General features: G+C 40.9%; 1 protein-coding gene across 1 annotated transcript in view; it reads left to right on the top strand.

Annotated features, from left to right (window-relative positions):
* Positions 1 to 5444: 5444 nt before the first annotated feature.
* SYTL2 (synaptotagmin like 2) overlaps positions 5445 to 22227 on the top strand; it is a 52521-nt gene continuing 35738 nt past the window's right edge. The window contains 2 exon segments of the mRNA XM_032678263.1: positions 5445 to 5522; positions 19350 to 19773. Coding sequence (XP_032534154.1) covers positions 19673 to 19773 — 101 coding nt within the window. The 5' untranslated portion in view covers positions 5445 to 5522; positions 19350 to 19672.

Raw genomic sequence — 22227 nt, 5'->3', positions numbered from 1 at the left:
AGGGCCCCATCCATCCTGGCCTTGAACACTTCCAGGTATGGGGCATCCACAGGTTCTATGGGCTCTCCTCTTTCAGTTTAAAACCATTCACCCTTGTCCTATAACTATCTGCCCATTTAATAAGTCACTCTTCCTCTTTTTTACAAGTCCCTTTTGAGGACTGGAAGGCTGCAATTAAGTCTCTCCATAGTTCCATAGGTCTCTCTTTTCTCCATGCTCAACATTCACATTTACTAACTTTGTTCAGAGTTTTTGGCTGTCCCTATGGGAACCTGTGTTCTCCTGTGATAAGTTCTGTTTGACATAGTACAGCAATCTCTGTAATTAAGGCATATTCATTAAAGTAAGGACAAAACACTTTAAGTCCTACAGGCAGATATCATAATATGCAACGTATCTATATTGAGGACAGTAGGACAATGCTGTTTATTTTCATCCAGTGCCCCACATAACTGTTCAAATCAGAAAGCCAAGAAAAGAAAGAAAGAAACAAACAAAACCCCAAATCATAAAAAAATACTGCCCTTTAATTTCCTTCTCCTGTATTATAGACTGACTGATGCTATTGGGATACAGTAGCCAACTGACACATCAGCCAGACTTTGAATACAAGGCAGAGAAAAAGAAAGAAGAGAGTCTTAAGTCAGCTGGCAAAGACAAAGTTGTGAACTTCATACCCTATACCATGAGATCTTTAAATCACACTATATGTAAATCACACTATGCCAAAAGGTAACAGTGCTTAAACCTGACTATGGGCAACCTTTGCATTTTTCTATTTGCATGGGCAGACAATACTTACATCTTTTAGAAAGGCTAAAAATACTTTGAGAATTTTGAGTCCTTATTTTGCAGGTTAGCAATGCTGCCAGGATCAGGCAGTACTTTCAGCTATTCTTTGACCCTCTGTTAATAAGCTTCAATATGGAATCATAGAATCATAGAATATCCTGAGTTGGAAGGGACCCACAAGGATCATCAAGTCTAGGTCCTGATCCTGCACAGGACAACCCCAAGAATTGCACCATCTGCTCCATAGTCTTCCTGGAGCCTGCTCTGTAGTTCCCTAGATCCTTCTTCTTGCCCTTGAAAATGGGTGTCCCATTTGCTCTTTAGTGGTCATCAGGAACCAATATATATGATGCATGCAATATATATAGCATTTATATATGTATAAAGGGGTTACCTAAAGGGAATCAGGAAGAGAAGATGGAGAAGAGCCTTGGGCCACTTCTGGGAGTTTCAACTCTGCTTTTCATGTTGCCTAACCTTCAGTGGAGGACAAGTCTTACAATAAAACTGACTCTAGAGCTGGTTCCTGTTCTCATCCCATCCCTAATGCTGAGTTTCCTGCTGAACTGTCCTACTAACTTTATAACTGGAGGAAAAGTTCTCATGTTTCTTTAAACTTCTTTTTTTCTCTTTATGTTTCTTTTTAACTTTGGAAATCTGATAAGAGAGGGTAGAACCACATGGAAATTTCCATGCACAATGCCAGAGCCATTTTTTGTATATCACTATTACATGGAATTTGTTTTGGCTCCATATTCCGATCAAGGTCAAAATGGCAAATTCACAGTTTTAAGGACACGTGCAGATACAGAACAATTGTCAGAGACTAGAACAACATATTGGAAGGACCAGAAAGCACCTAGTATAAAGAGTTTACTGACAAAGAACTATATAATTAAACAGGAGACATAATTTCTCATCAAGTGCAAAGCAGACACTATCTTGATCTGTCCTTGAGGAAAACTGCAGTTATTCCTAGAATCCTTCTCACCTCCTAGAAATCACTAAAGAGCAAATTAGGGTTTCATGTGTCTTCCTCAGCTGGGCATTTGAGAGCAATCTCTAGCAGTGCAGCATAGGAGAGTAAATTTAAAGATGCCCTGGTCAGTGGCATCAGGACTTAAATTAGTTTTGACTGGGAGCAAAAGAGAAGGAAAATGATCAAGCCCTAGTCATGCACATTTGAACTTTAGAGCCATTTCTTTCATGGTCATTATTATCAAACCAATCTCTTTCTTACCACAGAGACATTTATATACACCTAAATTACCCACATCGTTCCCTTCCACAGTTTACACCTTCAGTATACATTTTCTTGCAATGTTTTAAAATAAATTTTAAATTATTTAAAAAATATTTTTGAAGACTAAATTTTAAATATGTAAATAAATGCTTTCAGCAGGTGCAGGGCATAGGAAGATAAGCAAACTTAGCAGCTCTCTTTACATGTTACTAGCTCATTTTTATGCCCTTACCTCTCTGTTTTAATTTGTTTGTTTCTCTCCAAACCTTCATTCCTCTTTTTTCCACACCTTTGGCTCATCCCCTGAATATCCCGTGGTAGGTCTTGTGCAACCTTAAAATACTCTTCCCTTGCATTCCACATCGTGCCCTACCCCAGGGCACCACAGTGATCCCCCCAGTCTGTAAAGGGTACTGGGATTCCCTGGGAAGGGGTGTGCCTCTGATGGAATTACAGGGGCTCCCCCTCCTGCCTCTGCGCTCCTTCATGTGCTCAGAGCTCTTGTGGTGGATTTGGGAGCAGCCAGGCAGGGTATTTGTCAGGTTCCTTCACCTATCATTGTTTCTCTGTCTTCCTTTGTGCACGTGGAGAACTTTTTACCCCATTACCTAACAGTGCAGAAGATTTTAAAGAAAAAAAAAAAAAAAGAAGGAAAAAAAGACCTTGGGGCCCAGGAGCCAAATTAAGGATGAAAAGCAAGAGGTGATGTGGTCAAAGCCAGCAGCTAAGGAAAATATCACTACAGCAATTAAATCAGCAACATCTGAGTTAGCTGTGATTAGTGTTAGTTCATCAGAGAATGGCTGAGTGTCAGAGGAGATTGAGATTTTATCTGCAGGAAGCAGGAGGAAGTGAAGCAGTATCAGGTGGATTTGCTTCACTGAAAATTACTGTCTCTTCATCTATTTATTACCTGCCATTTTTTTAACCACACTGAAACATTTTTTAATTTTTCTGTTATTGGGAGAAGATGGGATTACTTCCTTTTTACTTCGGATAATGGCTAGACAGATAAACATGCTGAACGAGGGGGTGAAGGAAGGAAGGTGGTCCACTTTCTGAATCTGATAGTAATACCTCTACACAAAGATACCTGCAGGGTTTTTTGTGGTGGTTTTTGTTTGTTTGTTTGTTTGTTTGTTTGTTTTTGTTTTGTTTTTTTTCCTGAAGATGTCATAACACTTTGTGTTGCATGCAATCAAAAACACGCTTGTGTTTTTTGATTGTGGTGAGAACTTAACAACTCTGTGACTGTGTATGGGGAAGAGGAGGGTGGGTAGGGTACATCCTTCCATCACTAGTTTTTGTTCTCTTGCTGCCACATTGCGAGTGTTCAGGCTCAATTCACATGAAAAACAGTCCTTCTGTGGTTACATGAAATGCACAGATTCTACAAATCTACTACACCTCTGTAGAGCAACTGCGGGGACCAGTTGTATATTGGTTGCAGATCCTTTCCATCCGAAGTTACTGAGGATTCAATCTGAGGGTCCTTCAAGTATTCAGTATTCTGAGGGTCATTCAGGTATTTTCATCTTCTTCATTACTGCAAACACTCAAGGTATCAGCTGGGACAACCCTTAAATACAGAATCCCACCGATTTAATCTGAATCCATTTCAAGAACAAATCACTAGAATAAATATGAGTAGGAGAGAGCACATATGTATTTTAACAAACACAGTACACACCCCGTACACAGTTTCTCAGCAGTCACCTGCTACAATGCTGGAGACAGCTGCCACCTGGAGCTTCCTTGCAGCAAGGAGCTGCTTTTCCCTAAGCTTGGGTCGCAAGTCCTTGTTTAAAGGGGCAATTGTTTGGGGCAGTTGGGTACACCAGACTCATCAGTTCCAGCTCCATCCAGCAGGGGCCAAGCGTATCCACAGCTGCCAACTGATACAGTGTGTCTGGTCCTAAAATGCTGGTTTCCTCTGACCTTCCTTCTTGTTCTTTGGGACTGCTGTGAGAGGGGAAAAAGATATTTTACACAAGAGAAAAATATGGTCCATGTACCAAGAATGTCAAAAGGGCCCCCAGTTCTAATTAGGTGATATTTATTGATCTGCACTGAACAGAATTTCATTGTGTGTTTGAATAGATATGGCTTGATCTGCTGCACTGGGATGAATAAACAGGATATGTGGATAAGAGGTGCTTGAACTAAAATTATCAAGGGGAACAAGCAACTTTTAAGCTTTCACAAAGTCTCCAATTCACTCTGATCCTTGGGAGTTGAATGTAAACCTTATTAAAGGCTTATTAAGTCACAATTTTACTGGACAGTGCACAAAAAGCATGCTCTGGTCCCTTTTTTTGTCATATAAGAAAAGGAAGAGCCATGTATAAAATGCACGAAATTGAAAAGACATGTAATTTACCAAACCTTTACACCAATTTCCTCTAAAAATTGTTTCACCACATCCAGGTTTGTGTAGGAAGTGAAACATAAGAATTTATGATTAGCAGGAAGCCAGGGCTGATGATCTAGGGTTTGGAAGTGAATGAACTCAGAATGGGAACACAGTGGGGAAGTAATTTGAAGCAGAGCTGCTGCAAGTAGAATCAAGCCAGGTCACCGGCCAGCAGACATGGGCAGGTGACACACGGGCTGCCCTCAGGGCACAGCGGCCCTGCTCCCGGGCAAGCCAGAGACAGAAATCCTCCAGTTGCCCCAAACCAGAACTAAATCAATTAAATCAAGGGCCGCGAGAAGAACATAAGTAAGGGGAAAATACCACCACATCACCTCTCCACGTGCCAGGGATCGGTGCTGTCTCCCTGCTCACAGAGGGAGGGATTCTGGTTTCAGAAACCTCCGTGGTGCCTAACTGCTGAGCAACAGGCGCTGAGACGGGAAGGTCCCGGCATCCCATGAAATGACGGCATATGTATTTTGTGCCACTAATTAAACAGAAAAGCGCTTACAGCGGCTTCCTGGGTAAACATGACTGAAAACTCTGTTATCTCTGCCTGTATCTTTACTGCAAACAGGGGCGTATGTTCACACCTCTAGGGTTGCCCGTCACCAGGTAAAGTGAAACACCGATCACTGTCCCCCCAGGCAGCTCGTCAAGTCGAGGCGATACTCCCCGCGCGGCCTTTGTGCGGAATAGCCACTGTTCGCTGTGGAGCTCCTGCCTCCACGAGAGGTGCCCGCTGACACCGGCCCTGAAGACTTCCCAGCCCCGCAGGCAGCGTCCCCGCCCCGGTGGCTGCCGCAGGTGACACGGGCGGGAGCGCGGCCCCGGCAGGGGCGGGCCCGGTGCGGGGGGAGCCGCCCCGCTCGCAGGGACGCGGCGCCGGCATTGGCCCGGCACCGGCCCGGGGCGGCGGGACGGGCTTTACCTCTCCCTGTGCCGCCTCCCTTCCCTCAGACAAGCCGGGAGGAGGCGCGGGGCTGCGGCTGCTGGCGGGGACCGGGTCACCGGCGCTGTCTCCGGCCGCAGGGAAGCGCTGGGGGAGCCGCGGAGGGGGCGGCAGGAGAGGTGAGGCTGCCCTAAAACGGGGCTCTGGAGGTAGGCGGGGAGTGTCTTGTAAATGGAGTGACTCGGAGTCGAAAAAAAGGGCACAGAAACCACCCGCGCCCGCAGAGCCGGGATAGCGCGAGGGCGAGTCCGTTGTCCCATGAGGAGTCCTGGCTCCAAGCCTTGGGCAGCCGGGCTGGTCCGGAGTGATTTTGTGCCGTGATCAGTTTGTAGGGCCCGTTCACCTGCAGTCTGAGGAGCTCTCACAGGTGTCTCACCGGCCCGGCCCCGTTTGCTGAAGAGCCGCTTGCCAGAGGTTTTCCTCAGATTCGCGCTCGAGATCTCCTCGCCTGGGGACGCCGTGCTCCAGGACATCCCGCTGCTGCCGAGGGGAGCTCCAGGCCCCCGTCAGGGACTGAGAGCCGAGTAACTGTCAGAACTTACCTGCGTCGAGCTCTTGTAGCCTGCTATAATGAAAGGACTCTCTCTATTTAAAGAGAGCGCTTAGATCTCAGCTGAGAGATGTTAATGATCTTTGTGTAAATAGTAAACACTTAAATTTCAAAACACTGAATTATTTGCATCTTCAATGCTGTCGCTGGAATGACTTGCAGAGTTGGACTTGGCTCTAAAGTTTAATGCACTCGGTTGTATCTTTCCTGGGTGAGCAGAAGGATCTGTTTATGTGATTGCCATTGCAGGATGAAGGTTGCCTAAATCAGAGGACAGACTGGCAAGTGACTAGTATTTTTGAGCTTCCTCAAAAAGTGTAAGGGGAGGGGAATTAGAACAAGTTGTGGTGGCGCATTCTGCCATTCATTTACGACACATACTTGACAGGATGCTCTGAAAAGAAACTTGATTTTATTTGCTAAAAGAAGTGATCAAAGTGTTGCAACAAAACATTTGTGCATTTATCAGAGAATTGAAGCTCTCTGTGATGGAGTGTTTAAAAGACTGATGAAACAAACCACTTTATTTAACTTGTATACAGCAACAATGCAGCTTTCCAGTTATTAGTTCTTAACTACCATCAATCGTTATCGCTACATTTCCCAAACAGTTCTTAGCAATCACATATGTAGTAGTAAATCTAGGAGTACACAATGCCCTGGAGCTGATGCCCTATATTTAGCGGTGATGACTACAGTTCTTGATGGTTTGTTTCAGTTGTTGGAGTCCAAGTAAAGCACTTGAGAGCTCCTTGGCAAGAGAAGCTGGAATCAAAGTAAGCATTTTGTGATTTTAATAAATTACCATCCTTCTTTCCTAGTTGTTAATGTGTTATGCACCTCTGCTACCGCCCTGGAAGAAAAGGGGATGATCTCATCAGCCTTTCACATAGTTCATATTATTTGAGGGAGTAAGCTTACCCTAGTGTTGCTAGGCATCTTTCTTATTTGTTGTGCAGGGTTATTCTGGTTTTATCAGATGTATCTCTTCTTCATTCTGCAGTTTTATTTTAGTTTCATCTGACAACTTTCCTGCCCATTCTACATCCTTTGTTCTTATCTTGCAGATTTTACTATTTGCACATGCTTTACTGTGCACTATTTGGACAAGTATACTGCAAGTCTCTGTTAATTTGTGGTTGTGTGTTATTTATATATTTTATGTATACTAAGTTATAAAATACTGCTACTACTGTTGCAGTTTTAAAAATGCTTATACACTGTTACCAATTACCATATTTTAGCGTGCTTATGTCTAGATGTAAGGCAAGGAAATAATAAGCATCTTGTTTACTTTGCTTCTGCCTTGTATATGCAGGTCTCTGGCTGTAAGGTGTGTTCTTGAATTTCCTGAAGCTGTCATTGGACCTGTCTCTTGTTAAAGAAACTTTCCTCCAGCATCTCTTGCAGCCCAAAATAATGTATTATCAGTCTCACTGTCAGACTTTTAAAATTCAACAAAATAGGTCTTCATGTTCTTGTTTCCAATGCTTACAAAGGCCAACGTAAACAACACTCCCTTCTCCCCAAAAATGAATGACAGAAAAGTGAATTCATCTTTTCTGTAAAGTACTGGATAGAGACCATGGGCAGGTATTCTCTGGAGCAAACTACTGTTGTTCTACAGGAGGTACTGGCCAGATTCCCAAGTGGAAATACTGCTCCAATTTAGTACTTGGAAAAAACCTTTGATGCTTGCACAGAAGGTGAGATTTTAACAGTTGCATCTAGAAAGAAGGCTTAACCAGGAAAGCAGTAGGATGAAGTTAAAGAAATGGCTTCTTTTCTACTCTGTATTGTTTCCTGTGCTCATGACAGAAAGGAATTTTTCAAACAAAAATCTAATAAGAAAACTTTATTTGCAAGGAGGCACAAAAACAATTCATAGTCTCTCTGTAGGGAAAAGAATGTTTAATTTTATTTTTCTTTAAAAATGACGGTTCTGTCCCATGGAAATCACTCCTCATTCAATAGTCACTTGTTTTGAACCAAAAGTGAAGACTTTTTTTTCTCTGCACGGAAAGTGCTTTTCACCCAGGATAGCTGACTAATGAATGACTACTGAAAACAGTAGGCAAACTTCTGGTGCTTGAAGTCAGTACTTCTAGTGCTGTTGCATTTCAAGTCAGCTCATCTGGGTTGCTCATAAGTCAATTTAAGGAGGCTCCTTAGTTTGTTCTTCCAATGCCAAAACACTTATGCTTTATGGTATGTTAAGCCAGTAACGTTGCAGTTGCTGTATTAGCATTCTCCAGTCCTTTGGCTTATTTGGGCATAAAGTAAGTGACAGCTGATTTCAGCAGACTTATTCATGCTTCATTCTTGTGGTAGGGAGTCTTTCCAATTCATCTGGGTACAGCAACTGGCTGTGCTAGATTCTTACTTCATGTTATAAGGTTTCCTTTCTGTATGTAATTTGACTCTGCTTATTAAATTCAGAGCAGCAAAGGGAAGAGATATAACATATATGTGAGGAAGAGGAAAAGAATATTTCTTCCCTTTCTTTATTTTACAGTTCTTTATCTGGATGATAATGCCAAACTATTTTTGGTCTGAATCCCACTCAGTATCCTGTGCTATACACAAAATTAATTATCAGCTTAGCAATTTGTTGCCCAGAGAGACTGTAGACTCCTCATCCCTGGAGGTGTTCTAGACCAGGCTAGATGTGGCTCTGAGTAACCTGGTCTGGTGGAACATGCCCCTGCCCATGGCAGGAGGGTTGTAAATAAGTGATCTTTAAGGTCTCTTCCAACCCAAATGTTTCTGTGATTCTATGATCCTAATTTTTTCCCCTCCATCTTGCTATGCTCCTTTTCTCTGTAGTATAAATCTTCTTTTAAAAGTAGATTTTTCTTTCTCACAGTCAAGGAAATTTTGTATTTCCTCTCTCTCTAAATATGTCTGAGTATAAATAAAAATAAAGGTAAGAAGAAAGGAAATGCTTATTTGTGGAGTAACCATCAGAACAAATTCCTCGATTCACTGCCAGGTGATTTTGTTCTACAAAAGTATCAAACAGTATTGGTAAAAATCTCTATGAAATTGCCTGCCTGGTGTCTGATTCTGGCTGATTGATAAACTGACAGAGACTTACTTCTGTACAGGCTGGATGGACTACAGTTAGCCTGTGTAATCTCAGCCATGTAGCTAGTGGTCCAGTAGTAGGTCAACATAATCAAGAGCTCCTGGGTTAGAAATGGTTGTCCACCATCTGCTTGTTGTTAAAATCTATCACCAATCTCTTCTTCTCTAATGAATTTAGGTGGCTTTTGTGATTAAGAAATAACATTAAAAATAGAACAAGGGTGAGGCCCAAAAACTCCGTGCAATTGCACTTAAGGCACTGTAAGCAAAAGGTATGTGTCTAAGTCCTAGGCAGAAATCTATCAAACAGCAAGAAGCAGTGAGCCCTTGACCTTCTATTCTGGCCTGATCGCACAAAACAGTGTTTTAGTCCTGGGATAACTTATGTTAGTGGAAATGTCATTGATTTTACCTTGCTTCATAGCAATTACATTACTTCTCTGGAGGTTAAGAGATTTGGATTAAAAATTAATCTCCTCACATTACTCTCCTGTTCCCTCTGCTCTACTAGAACTGGACTGCAATGTAGTCAGGAATATAGGTCTGTCTAGATTGAGGAGGGAAGTCAGAAGAGAGCCTAATTTTAGTTGTAGTGGCCTGACTGAGAGAGAGCGTACCTGGCTTCTTGTTTTTCCTTGCAAGGTTGTGACATCACTTTAATAGTCATTCTGTGAGGTCTAATCCTTCATAGTTCAGCCTTAGGAAGTGTCAAGAGATAGATAACCCAAGAGAATTCAAGTGCACATCCCCTTATTCACCAAAACATATGACAGTCTCTGAAGGGTTTGCTTGGTTCAGTGGTCTTGGGGGCTCTGGATTTGGCTGCTTCCTGGGTATGTGCTGTAGCTATTGGGCAAGCGAGCTAACACCTCGCATAGCTATGCTCCTAAAGAATGAGCCACTCCTGCAAAACTAAATACCTGTTCAGGGACAGGCTTTATACTCCAAGTCCCAGCCTCATACAGACCCTAAACTCCTGATTTTGCTTCCTGTGCATGAGAAACAATTTCAGACACAACCTTTTGCTCCCTCTCTCCTATTCCTGTGCTATTCAGCAACATTCATAAAGCAAATCCCATTTACGCAGTGCGATTTGTCACCACACCTCATTCAGTGCAACTGAAGGCTGCTCCAGAAAGTGTTCCCTGCTTTAGACTTCTCATGAGTAGCAATTTGGTTTAATTCTTGCCATGCCCTTTTAGGCTTTTTGCATCACAGTGCACCTTGCTTTTCAGTTCCAAAGTGCTCTGTTCACCTCTGGCCGTAAGTATTCAGTGAAACTGGTACCAGTCAGAGAAAAGACAGTTTTGCACGATACAGCCCAGCCCAGCAGTGCAAACAATCTTGTGAGTGAAGTTTTCATGGCTGACAGACTTCCTGTTTTTCTTGCAATTTAATATTGGTATTAAGGAGGACCAACGTTGCTGCTGGCTAGTTTCAACTTAGCCAGAATGATCCTTCTAGCAGATGGAATTTTCTTATTACAGGGCTATCAGTTAAAATGTCGTTATTCATGGGAAGATGAGTGATTTTTTTCTCAATAGGGAGCTACAGTGAGCTTTTTTAACATATCTATTAAAAAAACCCAACAAATAACACAACAAAACAAACCAACCAACCAAACAATAGCCCTGAAATAAAAACTTGTTGCAAAGGTTAAGTTAATTTTGGACTGAGATGAGATCTGATTCTGACAAGCCTATGTGCAGGCTGCAGGCTAACTTTTTTAACCATTTTAATTTTTAACGTATCTGGAAACTTTGCCATAGTGCTTTTTTCCCCCCCCCTCACTCTTTGGCTTACTTATTGTTTCTATGACTGCAGGACTCCTGAAGAATATTCTCTTTCCTCTAGCAGCTGATTTCTGCCAGTAGTTGGATTCTGTGTGAGGCCCTGTTTTCAGGTGGGTTTATGCTTCAGTTACTATGACAAGGACTGGATTAATTGACGCAAGCTTTCTTAGTAGCCTCTGGATTATATAATTTATTAGGTGGGTAATTTTAGCCTTCAAAACTTGCATGAGTGTCTAAGGTGAGTGGTTAGTCATTTTGTGAGAAAGGACAGCCAAAGGGCTTGTTTTGTTCGCTGGCTCTTTGTGCGCCTTAGTAATCAGTTAAACAGAGCTGTAGTTACAATAACAAGGCTGGTAACTGAAAAGTAGGGGGGCTGCAGTGACAAATTAGAGTGATTTAGGTAAGGGATTATTTTGTTTCCCACAGCTACTTATTTATGCAGTTAATTGTGTCTGAGACTGATGGAGCGCCTTTTGCAATGTTCTGTGTGATCCCAGATTCATGTTAGGCTACAAGCAAAGGTGCTTTGGTGAAGCTGAGATCAGTAGCCTCTGGGAGTCAAAGGTGACATGAAATGTTGCCCTCTTGATTTGGCAGTTCTACACTTAGCCTGTACCACAAAGGGTGCCTGTATTGTGCACCCTCCTGCAGAGGAAATGTGCTACCAGCAGTGACCTGAGCAGATGGCTGTGACAGTGCTTTAGAGCAGATCAAAGAGATGTATAGAAGGGGCAACTTGTTAACCCACAAGTTCCTAGTTTTACAAACATAGTGGAGGAAAATCAATCTGTCAGTGATGGTGGCTGTCCTTGCTCAACTAACTCATCACCCTGACTTCGAGAACTGAGAGTGGGACTTACAGGGCTGCAGCAGATGCTGACTAACAGAATCGCATAACAGTAAGATAGAAAGCATCAGAGAAGTCATGTGCACAGGCTTTGAAATAAATAGCTTTCAAAGTTTCTTCAGAAATTGTATACTTCAGTCTTCCAATTGGTGTTCAAGGCTGACACTGCTCTACCAACTATCTTACTGTCAGCTCAACTTAACATTAGTCTAAGTAAGTATCTGACTGCAAATCCACGTCTGCTATTCGTAACATGAATTTCATCAGTGCTGCTAACCTCTCTTGTTGGATAGCCTGCATTAGCAAAGAATCAGAGCTACCCAGTGACTGAAAACTGCAGTTTGGTTCTTCAGATAAAAAAGATTATCTAACCAAAATGAAGGAAGTGTGTCACTTCCCAGTAGCCACTTACAGGAAATACTTGTTAATTAGTCACAGTTTTGTACACTTCCATTCTCCAATAGTACAATTTCTGGAAGAGAATCCTAGCTAAAAAGGACCCAATGCTTGCTGGAGAGCAAGGAAGAAAGGTAAAGGTAGGATAGCTCTCCTAAGTCTCCAACATCTAAACTTGTCAACATTTGTTCTTTAGCCTTTTTTTATAATTTTTTGTTTTGTTTCCCCCCTTGCTTTTTTTTTTTTTAAGGACTTCCTAGTATATAATGGATGTTTGTATTTGACTTGCATTAGTGTAGTGCTCATTAGCCTTTTTTGAAGAACGGGGCAATGGAATAAAAGGAAAGGGATTTGGCAGCTCCTGGTTCTATGTAAAAGTTCTCTGTGGAATGAATGCTGCAGCTGAGAGAAATAGCAGGTGCATTTTGCATCCTGCAATAAAAGTTTGTGAGAAGGGAATGGAGGTGCTGTTGTCCCATTCTCACTGAATCCATATGTTTAAGGTGGCGAGTGTCCAGAAGAAGAGTGTGAGCACTTTTTTCCTGTAAAAAAAAAACCAAGGAAGGCCTTGGCATCTCAACAAAACTTTAGTAAGGAATTAATCAGTTACTTGTACTGGGATTTTCAAGGTTGGCTACTTTTTTTCTTTCTTTTTTTTTTTCTTTTTTCAGTGAAGGAGGAGAGGGTGGGCAATCTTTTGGCTGTTTCTTAGACAGATTCTTTTGGCTGTTTCTTAGACAGATTCTTTTGGCTGTTTCTTAGACAAGATTCCTTGCCAGAATTGGAATCTGTCTTGTAATTATGTTGAGAAAACATTCAGAAAGAGCTAGCCTTTAAAAGCAGAAGTCTGTCAGATAATCATATGTATGGAGAGGAAACACTTCCCAAAGTAATTGGTTTGCTTCCGATCTCTCTTAAAGGTTTTAGTGTTTTACTTAAATCTATATTCAAACAAGACATAAAACCATGCTCTTAAGCTGGACCTTGTCTGCATCTAAAGCCAATGTTGACATGAAGAACGAGAAAGTGACAATGGGAACTTGAGTCTTGTGAGCCCCTCAGGCTTCTGCTTTTGGAAGAAGACCAGTCCCTCTGCAAAGGGAGATGAGAATATTTGTTACCCAAATGGCAGTGCTCTGCCTTCAGAGATCTAGAGGATTGAGTCAGCTTCATTTCTATATTTCAAGTCCCTTATCCTGAGAAGATATTCTTTGTTTTTTAACTCTTGATGAAAAGCATTAGCAACTAGAAGAATTAAGTTCTTTTAAATGAACTGTTACTAATTCAATCAATGTGCCTACCGGAACTAAACCAGAACAAAGTTCTAATGATATGATGTACAAGGAAATATAACTTGATTTGATGATATGCTGATGTTATTGATATTAACATGGTGGAATTTGTAATTTTGAAGATTCTTGAAGTTTATTTTTTTTAGTAGTTTTATACTTGTGGCAGTGTGAAATAAATGGCATGACATCTACAGTTTGTCTGGCAGTGGTCACGGGGAAAAGAAATATTTAGATGTGTTTCTCTGTGGCTTCTCTTTAACTTATGAGCCTCTTACTCCAGAGACCACATCCTCTTAACACCGCTGGCCTAATGATTGTATATCATAACAGGTATAGAGATTGACATTCTTAGGCAGCGCTGCCAGTATCCGAGACCTATGAAAGAAATGGCAAGCTGCCATATATGATTAGAGGGATTAGGCCACAATCAAAGCAAATTATTCTATTCTCTTCCAACATCCAGTTGTTAACTTTTATCCTCTTTCTGTTATTAACTCTTCTTCAGAATAAATTGTCCTTATAGTCTTCAAAGTGATGAAGGTCTTAATGTCTTACCAAACAAGAATAAAATGAAATCACAGAGAGAGTCACATGGACCAGCAAATCAGACGTTCCTGGAGAAAAGGAGAGCTTTTCTCAAGTGTTTGTATGACTCCAGCTGAATTTCTTCCTCTTTCAGCTGGTTGAACATCATTATGTAAGGCTGTCAGTGAAAGTATCTTAAGTCTGCAACTATCTTACAGGTTAAAAGCAACAAGGATCATTTTGGTACTGTTGAGCAAGGGTAAGGTGTGAACAAAGCTTGTGCATAATTTTTAAAATTTTCCCTGCTGTGGCTGTTTTGAGTGGTTATCTGGCCCTAGAATTGCAGATAAGTAGATTCTTTTCCTTAACAGGAGAACAGATATGCTTGTTACTGGAATAAAATGAAGCACCTCTGTGTTAATAAGGCAACATTGGAGTTAGTCTCACCATAGATATCCCCCACTTCTGCAGAGTTCCCTGTTCCACCAACACCCCCTACTTCATGAGCTAGATAAGAACTTCTCTACCTCCCACTGACTAAATATACATATAGGCAAATACTGTTCCCTAAATTAATGTCTGAGGCTGTTGGAAATGTGATATGCTGTGTACGCTGTAGTGCTATAATTTTGGAAATGCTCTGATAACACTTCTTGTAAGAGCAGCTGGATTGACTACAGACATGCATGGATGATCTTTTCCTTTCTGCATCTTCAAGACTTAAAATGACAACAGGCCTTCTTGTACTTGTTTTAAGTTCACGTCCTTACCACTGTGGGCAACTGTGTTTAAAACTCCCTTGAATGATGACTTAAGTCCATCTTCAAAGTTAATAGCTTTTCTTTCTCCACTGCATGAACTGAAATCCATAATCCTCTGATCTTCTGCACAAATATGTTCATGAACATTTGTGCTTGTGCCAATACTCGCATTCAGCCAAATTAGCTGTTCTCCCTTAATGGGATTTACAGAAAAATTATATTCTCTAAACCTGGGATGGTGCTGAGTTACCTATGAATGTAGTGCGCTGCTTAAATATCACTGGAGAATGACATTTTTTCAGGAGACTGTGATGACTTGTTTGTTGTTGCAAAGCTGTATCTTGTAGAGCTCATAGAGGAACTGTTACTGCCTAATGTGATCTCCCAGGTTTGCAGGGGCCAATTCTGCAAAGTTCTGATTGCTCTTAGTGTTCCTCTCTGCTTCCTTGCTTCAGAATAAAGGTTTATTATTTCCTGAGCATGGGTGTAGGCCAAACTTCATTACTTCTGAAAATGAGTCTCTCTGCAGATGCAAATTGTTATATTGCACAATTCCATTTATCTGTCTTCCTCAGCTTCCTCTTGCTTTATGTGTGGACTTCCAACTCATCCTCCTTGCTAGTGCTGATATGTTGTAGCAGTGGAGAAATGAAGTTAGAAAAATGTGTAGCTTTCCAATGCATAAACCCAAACACTTTTATTTTTAAGAGCCAGTAGGTTACTTGTAGCTGAATGTTTTACTGGGTGAAGACCCATACAGTGGAGAGTTGCTGATCAGCCAGGCCTGAAGGGTAGTTGTGCAACTGAAGGAGTTGGCACAAATAGGTGTGTGAAGCAATGAGAAGTGTAGGATTGGCTGTCACCTTCTTCCTCTTGTTAGAAGGCATTGGCTGCAAGACAGATTCTCTGAGCAAAGCTCTAATACTTAGGTCTACTGTACAAGGACCACTTGGAAAAGTAGGTTTGCAATGTAAATTTAGGATATTATGCAGTTTCTGCATGCAAAAGGAAATCTTGTTGGTTGAAATGGAACAGCTGGTTCTGGGGTTTTTCTGTTTGTTTTCTGATCCTACTGGTGAACTCAATGTCAGCCATAGCAAACTACTCTAACTTTTTCCTCGTCTCTTTCATTACATCCCATAGTATACACTGAGTAAAAGCTTTAAAATATAAACTATATTTTAGTACCTCTTACTGTAATATCCATTACTGTTCAGAATACAGTATTCAAATTAACCTTCCCCTTTTGTATTTGGGACAGAGGAGCTGGGGGGAGAGGGGGACAAACAGAGCTCTCTGTAGGATGAACGAGTCTGTAGATAAAGTTATCTTTCTGTTATGATTTCTATTCTAGAAAACGTGAAGCCTTACTTTAAAAAACTGAAAACTGCTTGAGATGTTTTGAGAAATTTTGCAAGATAAAATTTTTGGATGAGTGACTGGCCTAAACCACTTGGAGGCTGTGAGCGGCTTAACAGTGTGTGCAGGGAAACTACATTTTGAGTCTTCTTTCCGTTTCTTTTATTGACAAAACACAGAAGCTTTCATGCATGAGTAACATAAAACGTAATTTCAGATTCCTGTTTATTACAGGGATTAGAAGCCTTTCATAAAAGGGAACGTTTTTGTGTGGTTTCACTTGAATTTAAGGTTTAAGGAAAAAATCATGCCAAATATGCCATGTCTCACAAATGTTAGTCTATAGCACATGAGAGCCTTTCTTCAGAAATCAATCAATGTGGTGTTTCTATTGATTTCTGTGATTTAATCAGTTTGACACAGATCTTTCAGTCTTATTTGAAACTTGTGTCTGAAAACTTTCCTGTCAAAAAAGAGCTTCTCACTGAACTTGCAGTGGTACCAAGCAAACTGTTGAGAACAATCAGTTCTTCCTGGCTTGTATAGAAGCTTTTAAGAGAAAAGATTTTTAAAAGAAATAAAATAACTGAGGTTGGGTTGTGGGTGACTTAAGTGGACAAAGGCATTGACTTTTATTTTATTTTTAAATTAGCCTTAGATTTTATGACAGGTGCTACACTTTAAGCCAGCAATTTTCCCCTCTGTGTTTAGAATCAGTGCTAATAATCTTTTGCAGAAAGCCAGCCTTGCAGTAACTTGTATCAGCCAGTCTCATGAGACTGGCTAAGTACATCACAGACAGAAAGAGGTTTTCTTCTTGTTCATGAAGACATTAAAAATCATTCTAGTTTCAGTTTGTGACTGGTATAGTTCCAGTGACTAAAGCATTTATCATAGTAAATTGTGATACAGTTTGCACTATGTGGATGGTACACATTAAAGGGAGAGAAAATACTCTAACTGTTACTAGTTTTTTCAGCTGCTTAATAAGTGAGATCAGGGGCCAGTTTTTCAGGTACTTGAACATGGCTTAATGAAGCATTATGTTCTTAGCTTTGCAAAGGAATGAATCTAAAGGGTCTCAGCTGCACTACTCAGGACCGGGGAAGCTTTTTATCATAATCTGAGGTGGAAGCAAAACCAACTTCTGTGGTGCTATGTAAATCTGAATACAGGATGAGTGCAAGCAGACCAGGAAATCAGAGTTCATGTAGGATTCTCCTCTGGAGAGCTGTGAGGAGAATGTGCGTCAGTTAAGACAGGCATAGTCACTATGTTAAACTTGGTTCCACAGTTCACAGAGCTGTGGTTTGCTCTGTTGTATGATACCTAGCAGGAAAAAATGGTGAAGAGGAGTCTGCCAGGGTAGGAGATATCTTGGTATCTTGCCTCTCATTGAAAACAAAGTGGGAGTGCAACCTTAGTTGAAGAAACTGCTCTACAGAGTGGTGGAATCTGAGAAGTTTAGTAGTAGTGCAGCTTGCTGTGACCTCTCACAGCCTCTGTGGATGTGCCCTTACAAGCTGTTGTTCATCTGGGGAGAACTGAAGGTCTGTTTCCACTAGTTTAATTGATTTGTGTACTGAGAGGCATCAGTGAAGTCTGCAGCCTGATCAACTCTTTCTTTTAGATTTTTAAATAAATATAATTGGACAGTGTAACACTTCTTTCAGCCTTCTTTAACTTAAAGACATGATGTTTTTCCCTACAACAGCTTTCTTGCAGACTTGATTGATCTCGGGCAAGAATCTTGCCCAATTTACAAGAAAAATCTTGGATAATTCTAGTTCATAGCTGTCCATGATTTGCACTTGCAACATAAACTTATGTGACTGTCGTTGACTGTGCCCTTGCCATTCAGCCAGCATCCAGGGCTTTGGATTAACACTGCAGATGCTGCTTGGTGTGGAAAGTTTCCACATAATAGTTGAAACAGATATCCATACTTGTTCATAAGATGGAGTTCATACTGTTGTGGATACTCAACAAATTTAGGATTGCTATGTTCGTCGGTAGCCCTACAGTAAGCACTTTTCACTTTTGTCTAATTATAAAACCGTCATTTTCTAAATGTAAATGAAGTTACAGAAGGCAGGTTCTTAGAGATACTGTTACATCAACCTTATGGAACAAAATCACAATGAGAATCATGGAGAAAAATATGGCAGCCGAACATGACCACATGCACAAGGTGGTTTGGTGTTGGAATTGTTGGGGGGATAATCATAAACATGGCTGCAGCTGCCTTCCAGATATGCAAGAAATGCCATTATTTTTAGAAATTAAGTTTCCTTTTGAGTGCTACCACTGCCAATATCTTGTTTTAATCACCTGGTTGGCATCTGTAGCCCAGGGGAGCAAGCATAAGGACTTGTGCCTGATTTTAGTGCTTGATATGATGTCAGCATCCTGTCTGCCAGATGACAGTGTCAGTCCACAAGGGCCCAAGGAATACACCCACAACCCTGAAGGGCTGCAATTGAGCTGCCTAATGCAGAGACCTGTCCAGTAAAAACACCTCTTCTCTTCTGTCTCTCACCAGGTTTGGCACTAGGGATGCTTCTGAGACTTACATTAAATTCAAGCTATTTATTTTTTCTCTGGCTTTATTACACCCATGGTTCTGTAATGTTGAGGCATTAAGACAACCTACCCCAGACACAACTGACTCCTCTCCCCCACCCCACGTCCTTAATTTCTCTGAGATTTTTTTGAGGAAGACATTTTTGTCTTTGACAGTTGGAATTGCCTTGCAAGTGAATAGTCCTCTGGAACCATGGCCTATAAAACAGAGGCAGAACAGTATTTCAAATTACTGCTTGCAAATGCAGTTTGGTTCATACAAAGCAATGAGGTTCATGTGACTACATGACTTGTAATTCCACATACTCATGATGGTTATAGAGAAATTATTTTGCATTTATTGTGTATGTTCTGTAGGACAGTGATTGGTCTTTTTTTTTTTTTTTGTGACTTTAAATTAATGTGATAAGTGCTCTTGACTTGTTTTGTTTTGGTTTTCCCCCTTCCCCCACCTCCAAATTGTTCTGCTAACTTAAAGGACAGCTTAAAATGCAGTTATTTTAAAATGTGCCATTTGAAGGACACTTGATTTTGTGTTTTAGGGTGTGAGTTGCCATACTGGGAAGGAATATATTTTCATGGCCACCTTGTTCAAGAGGCCTGTAAAACAGGTTTGACTTGAAGTGACCATTTGAACTTCATAAAGTAGTTTAATCACACTGAAAAACTTGTTTCTTTTAATTAAAAATGCATACATAATCTACTTCCCTGATCCCTGATATTACAACTTGTTCTTCCTTGTCTCTTTTTTAGGGGATGTGTTTTCTTTGTTCTCAAACACTGGATATGCTGGGTCAATGAACTGTTACTTCAGGAAGCAGAGCTGAGAGGACCAGCTGAGAAGACATCATTATTATGGCAAGCAGGAATGCAACACTTTCCCAAAAGCCTCTCTTCTAGGGAAGCACACATACACTGTACTGCAAGAAAGCAACATTTGGGACTTTCTAAAACACTGAGTATAACCCAGTCCAGCTTTCTCAGTGCCTGCTGAAAAAGACTTTTCTTCTCTAACTTTAAAGCAGGCTGCAAGGCTATCCTCAGCAGGATTTACCAGCCCCTACACGCACAACAAGATGATTGACCTGAGCTTTCTAACAGAGGAGGAACAAGAGGCAATAATGAAGGTGCTGCAACGGGATGCAGAACTTAAAAGAGCTGAAGAAGAGCGAGTCAGGTAAGGAATCCAGCACTCTGGGTTGTCCTGGGAAGACCTACATTGTTCATACACTGAGTTATTCAGGAGCAGGTTAGAACAATTTTTGCTAAGGGCCCCGTATTCCACAGTATATGTGATTTGGAGATTTTTTTACTCTGGACTAGATTTAGTGTAGTCTCTGGATTAAATGCCTCTACCACACAAATGACTGACCAGAATTGTTTCAGACCCTTACAATTCCCTAAGGAGCCAAGAACACCTGGTATACATCTGCCTGGATACACATCTGCCTTGGTTTCCTCAGAAGACAATTCAATTTGCAAGTGTCAAAACCACTGCAAAATGAACTAATGCATGATAAGCAAAGGGACTTGATTCAAAAGGAGCAGTAGCACCCCAAATAAACAAAAAGTATGGTTGTAGTCAGCAATATGTCTGAATGCTAAAGTTATACCTCAGATACATGAGGTGCAATATATTGGAGCTGCAGTCCAGAAGAAGTATCAACACTATGCCCCACTACCAAGAGAAGTCTTTGCATAAAAATTCTCCTAATTTTCTCTGTGGTGTCACAGATAGAGCAATATATTGTTATTCTGGAGTGTTTTTTGTGCTAGGAGGTTTTCCTGGAGCTACTATTGGTAACTGCTATGACTAGAAATGCATGCAAGGAAAGCAGCATTGCCCATATGACTTTGAAAAAGTAATCTACACAGGCATAAATATCAGTCAAATAGTTGCTTCAGCTGATAGCTGCCTCCTAAAGAGTGAGGATTTTAGTAGTCAGCTCTCTTTTTTTTTTTCAGTGTGAAGGAAATTGTCTATTACAAGGTACATCAAATAATAAGTGAACATATAATGAGAAAGGGAGCCTGAGGTGCAGAAAACTCAAAGTGCTATAACACAAATAAATGTTTACAGGTCTCAGTGAAGGTAGGATTTTCTCTCACTGATTTGGTAGTCTTGTCTAAGGTTCCTTCTCGCTGTGATGTTCTTCATTAAGTCCTCTATTTCCAATTTAAATGTTTTGAAATTATTCCAACCATGATGCATCTCTGATGCTTCTCTTCTGGTGAGAAAGGTTATTTTGACAAATGGCCTCTGTGTAGGCATACCCTATACCCTGCAAAGGAAACAGCAGTCTGCCAGTTGCCCTAAGAGCATTATTCATTTTGCTGCATATGTTTGTGTAGCCTTGAAGTTGTTTTATCAGCATGTGGTCATCATTTCGTAGAGTTATTCTTCTTGCTTCTTTTAGTGTAAGAGCAATAAAGGGTAAATAGCTTCTCCTGGTTAAAAAAGCTTCTCCTCTCAAGGCATTTGTTTTACTGAAGGCTGAGGGAAAAATCACTACAGGCAATGTTCACCCCTGCCCTCCCACCCCATCTTAATGCAACCTGAGGCGATGTTTTTACCACAGAGTTTTGTCTTCTGCTTTTAAAAAAAGTGAACTGACTTTCCTGTAACAGAACTGGCATTTTATTTACTTTATGTAGAAAAACACTGGGTTTAGTCTTGGAATGTTACATCAGTGCCAGATCTGAAAGTGTTCAGGCAAAGTAATTGTAGATGTGAGTTTGAAAACAGCATTTGGGGAAAGAAACCCATCTTGGAACAGAAATTCAAAGAAGCCAGTCTTAGTAGTGGCCTGAAAGGACTGTCAACAAGTATTTTTGTCCATGTAACTTCACTTTTGCCATTTGTAGTTCTAGTTCAAGAGGGTGTGGTGGAAAATGCAAGAGACTGCAGGTTGTAGCAGCCTGTAATCAGCACGTTTGTTTTGTCAATAAAATGTCTCTTCTGGTTTCTGAATATTATAACTTCTGAGAAGCTGGAAGCTTATACGTGAAATGGATTTTTCTGCTTAGTTTTGGCACATGGAACTTGCTTTTTATATCTTATATATTAAAACACTACTTGAATTATATCTCCAGCCAAAGAGATGCAGTATTTTAGTTTGGATTCTGCAACCTTGCACACCTGGGATCTTGATCCAAGAGCTGGGATCAACTGTCATCATTCAAACATCACACTCTGACAAAGTGGTTTTTGTATGTGTATATAATGGAAGTCTTTTAATGTGATTCTTTTTTTTTCCTCTAGAAGAAATTCTGAGGTTTGAAGGGTATTCTTATAATCTGGGCCATGTTCCTGGAGCGTGGACAAACTGGTAACATGACAAAATCCTCTTTGAGCAACTTCCTAGTGGAATTTTACAAGTCACCTGATAGAGTCACTTCCCTGCTAACAGTTCCCAGTATTGCTAATCTGTAGTAAAACTGCACTGATTAGGCTGGTCTGCAGCCTCCTTAAGGCAGTCTGCTTTAATTCTTGGCCTGTTGAGTACTGTAAAAGGTATTTGCTCCATTCTGCAGCTCCTCTTGTGTTGGGCTGAATCAAGATTATAGGTTTAGAACAGCACTGCTTTGGGAACAGCATGCTTGCTTCCTTTCTCACCTCTGCTGAGGCTTG

The sequence above is a fragment of the Chiroxiphia lanceolata genome, chromosome 2, assembly GCF_009829145.1.
Source record: "Chiroxiphia lanceolata isolate bChiLan1 chromosome 2, bChiLan1.pri, whole genome shotgun sequence".
Classification (NCBI taxonomy): Eukaryota; Metazoa; Chordata; class Aves; order Passeriformes; family Pipridae; genus Chiroxiphia; species Chiroxiphia lanceolata.
Note: the sequence above shows the minus strand (reverse complement) of the source record. Positions and strands in the feature narration are given on the sequence as shown.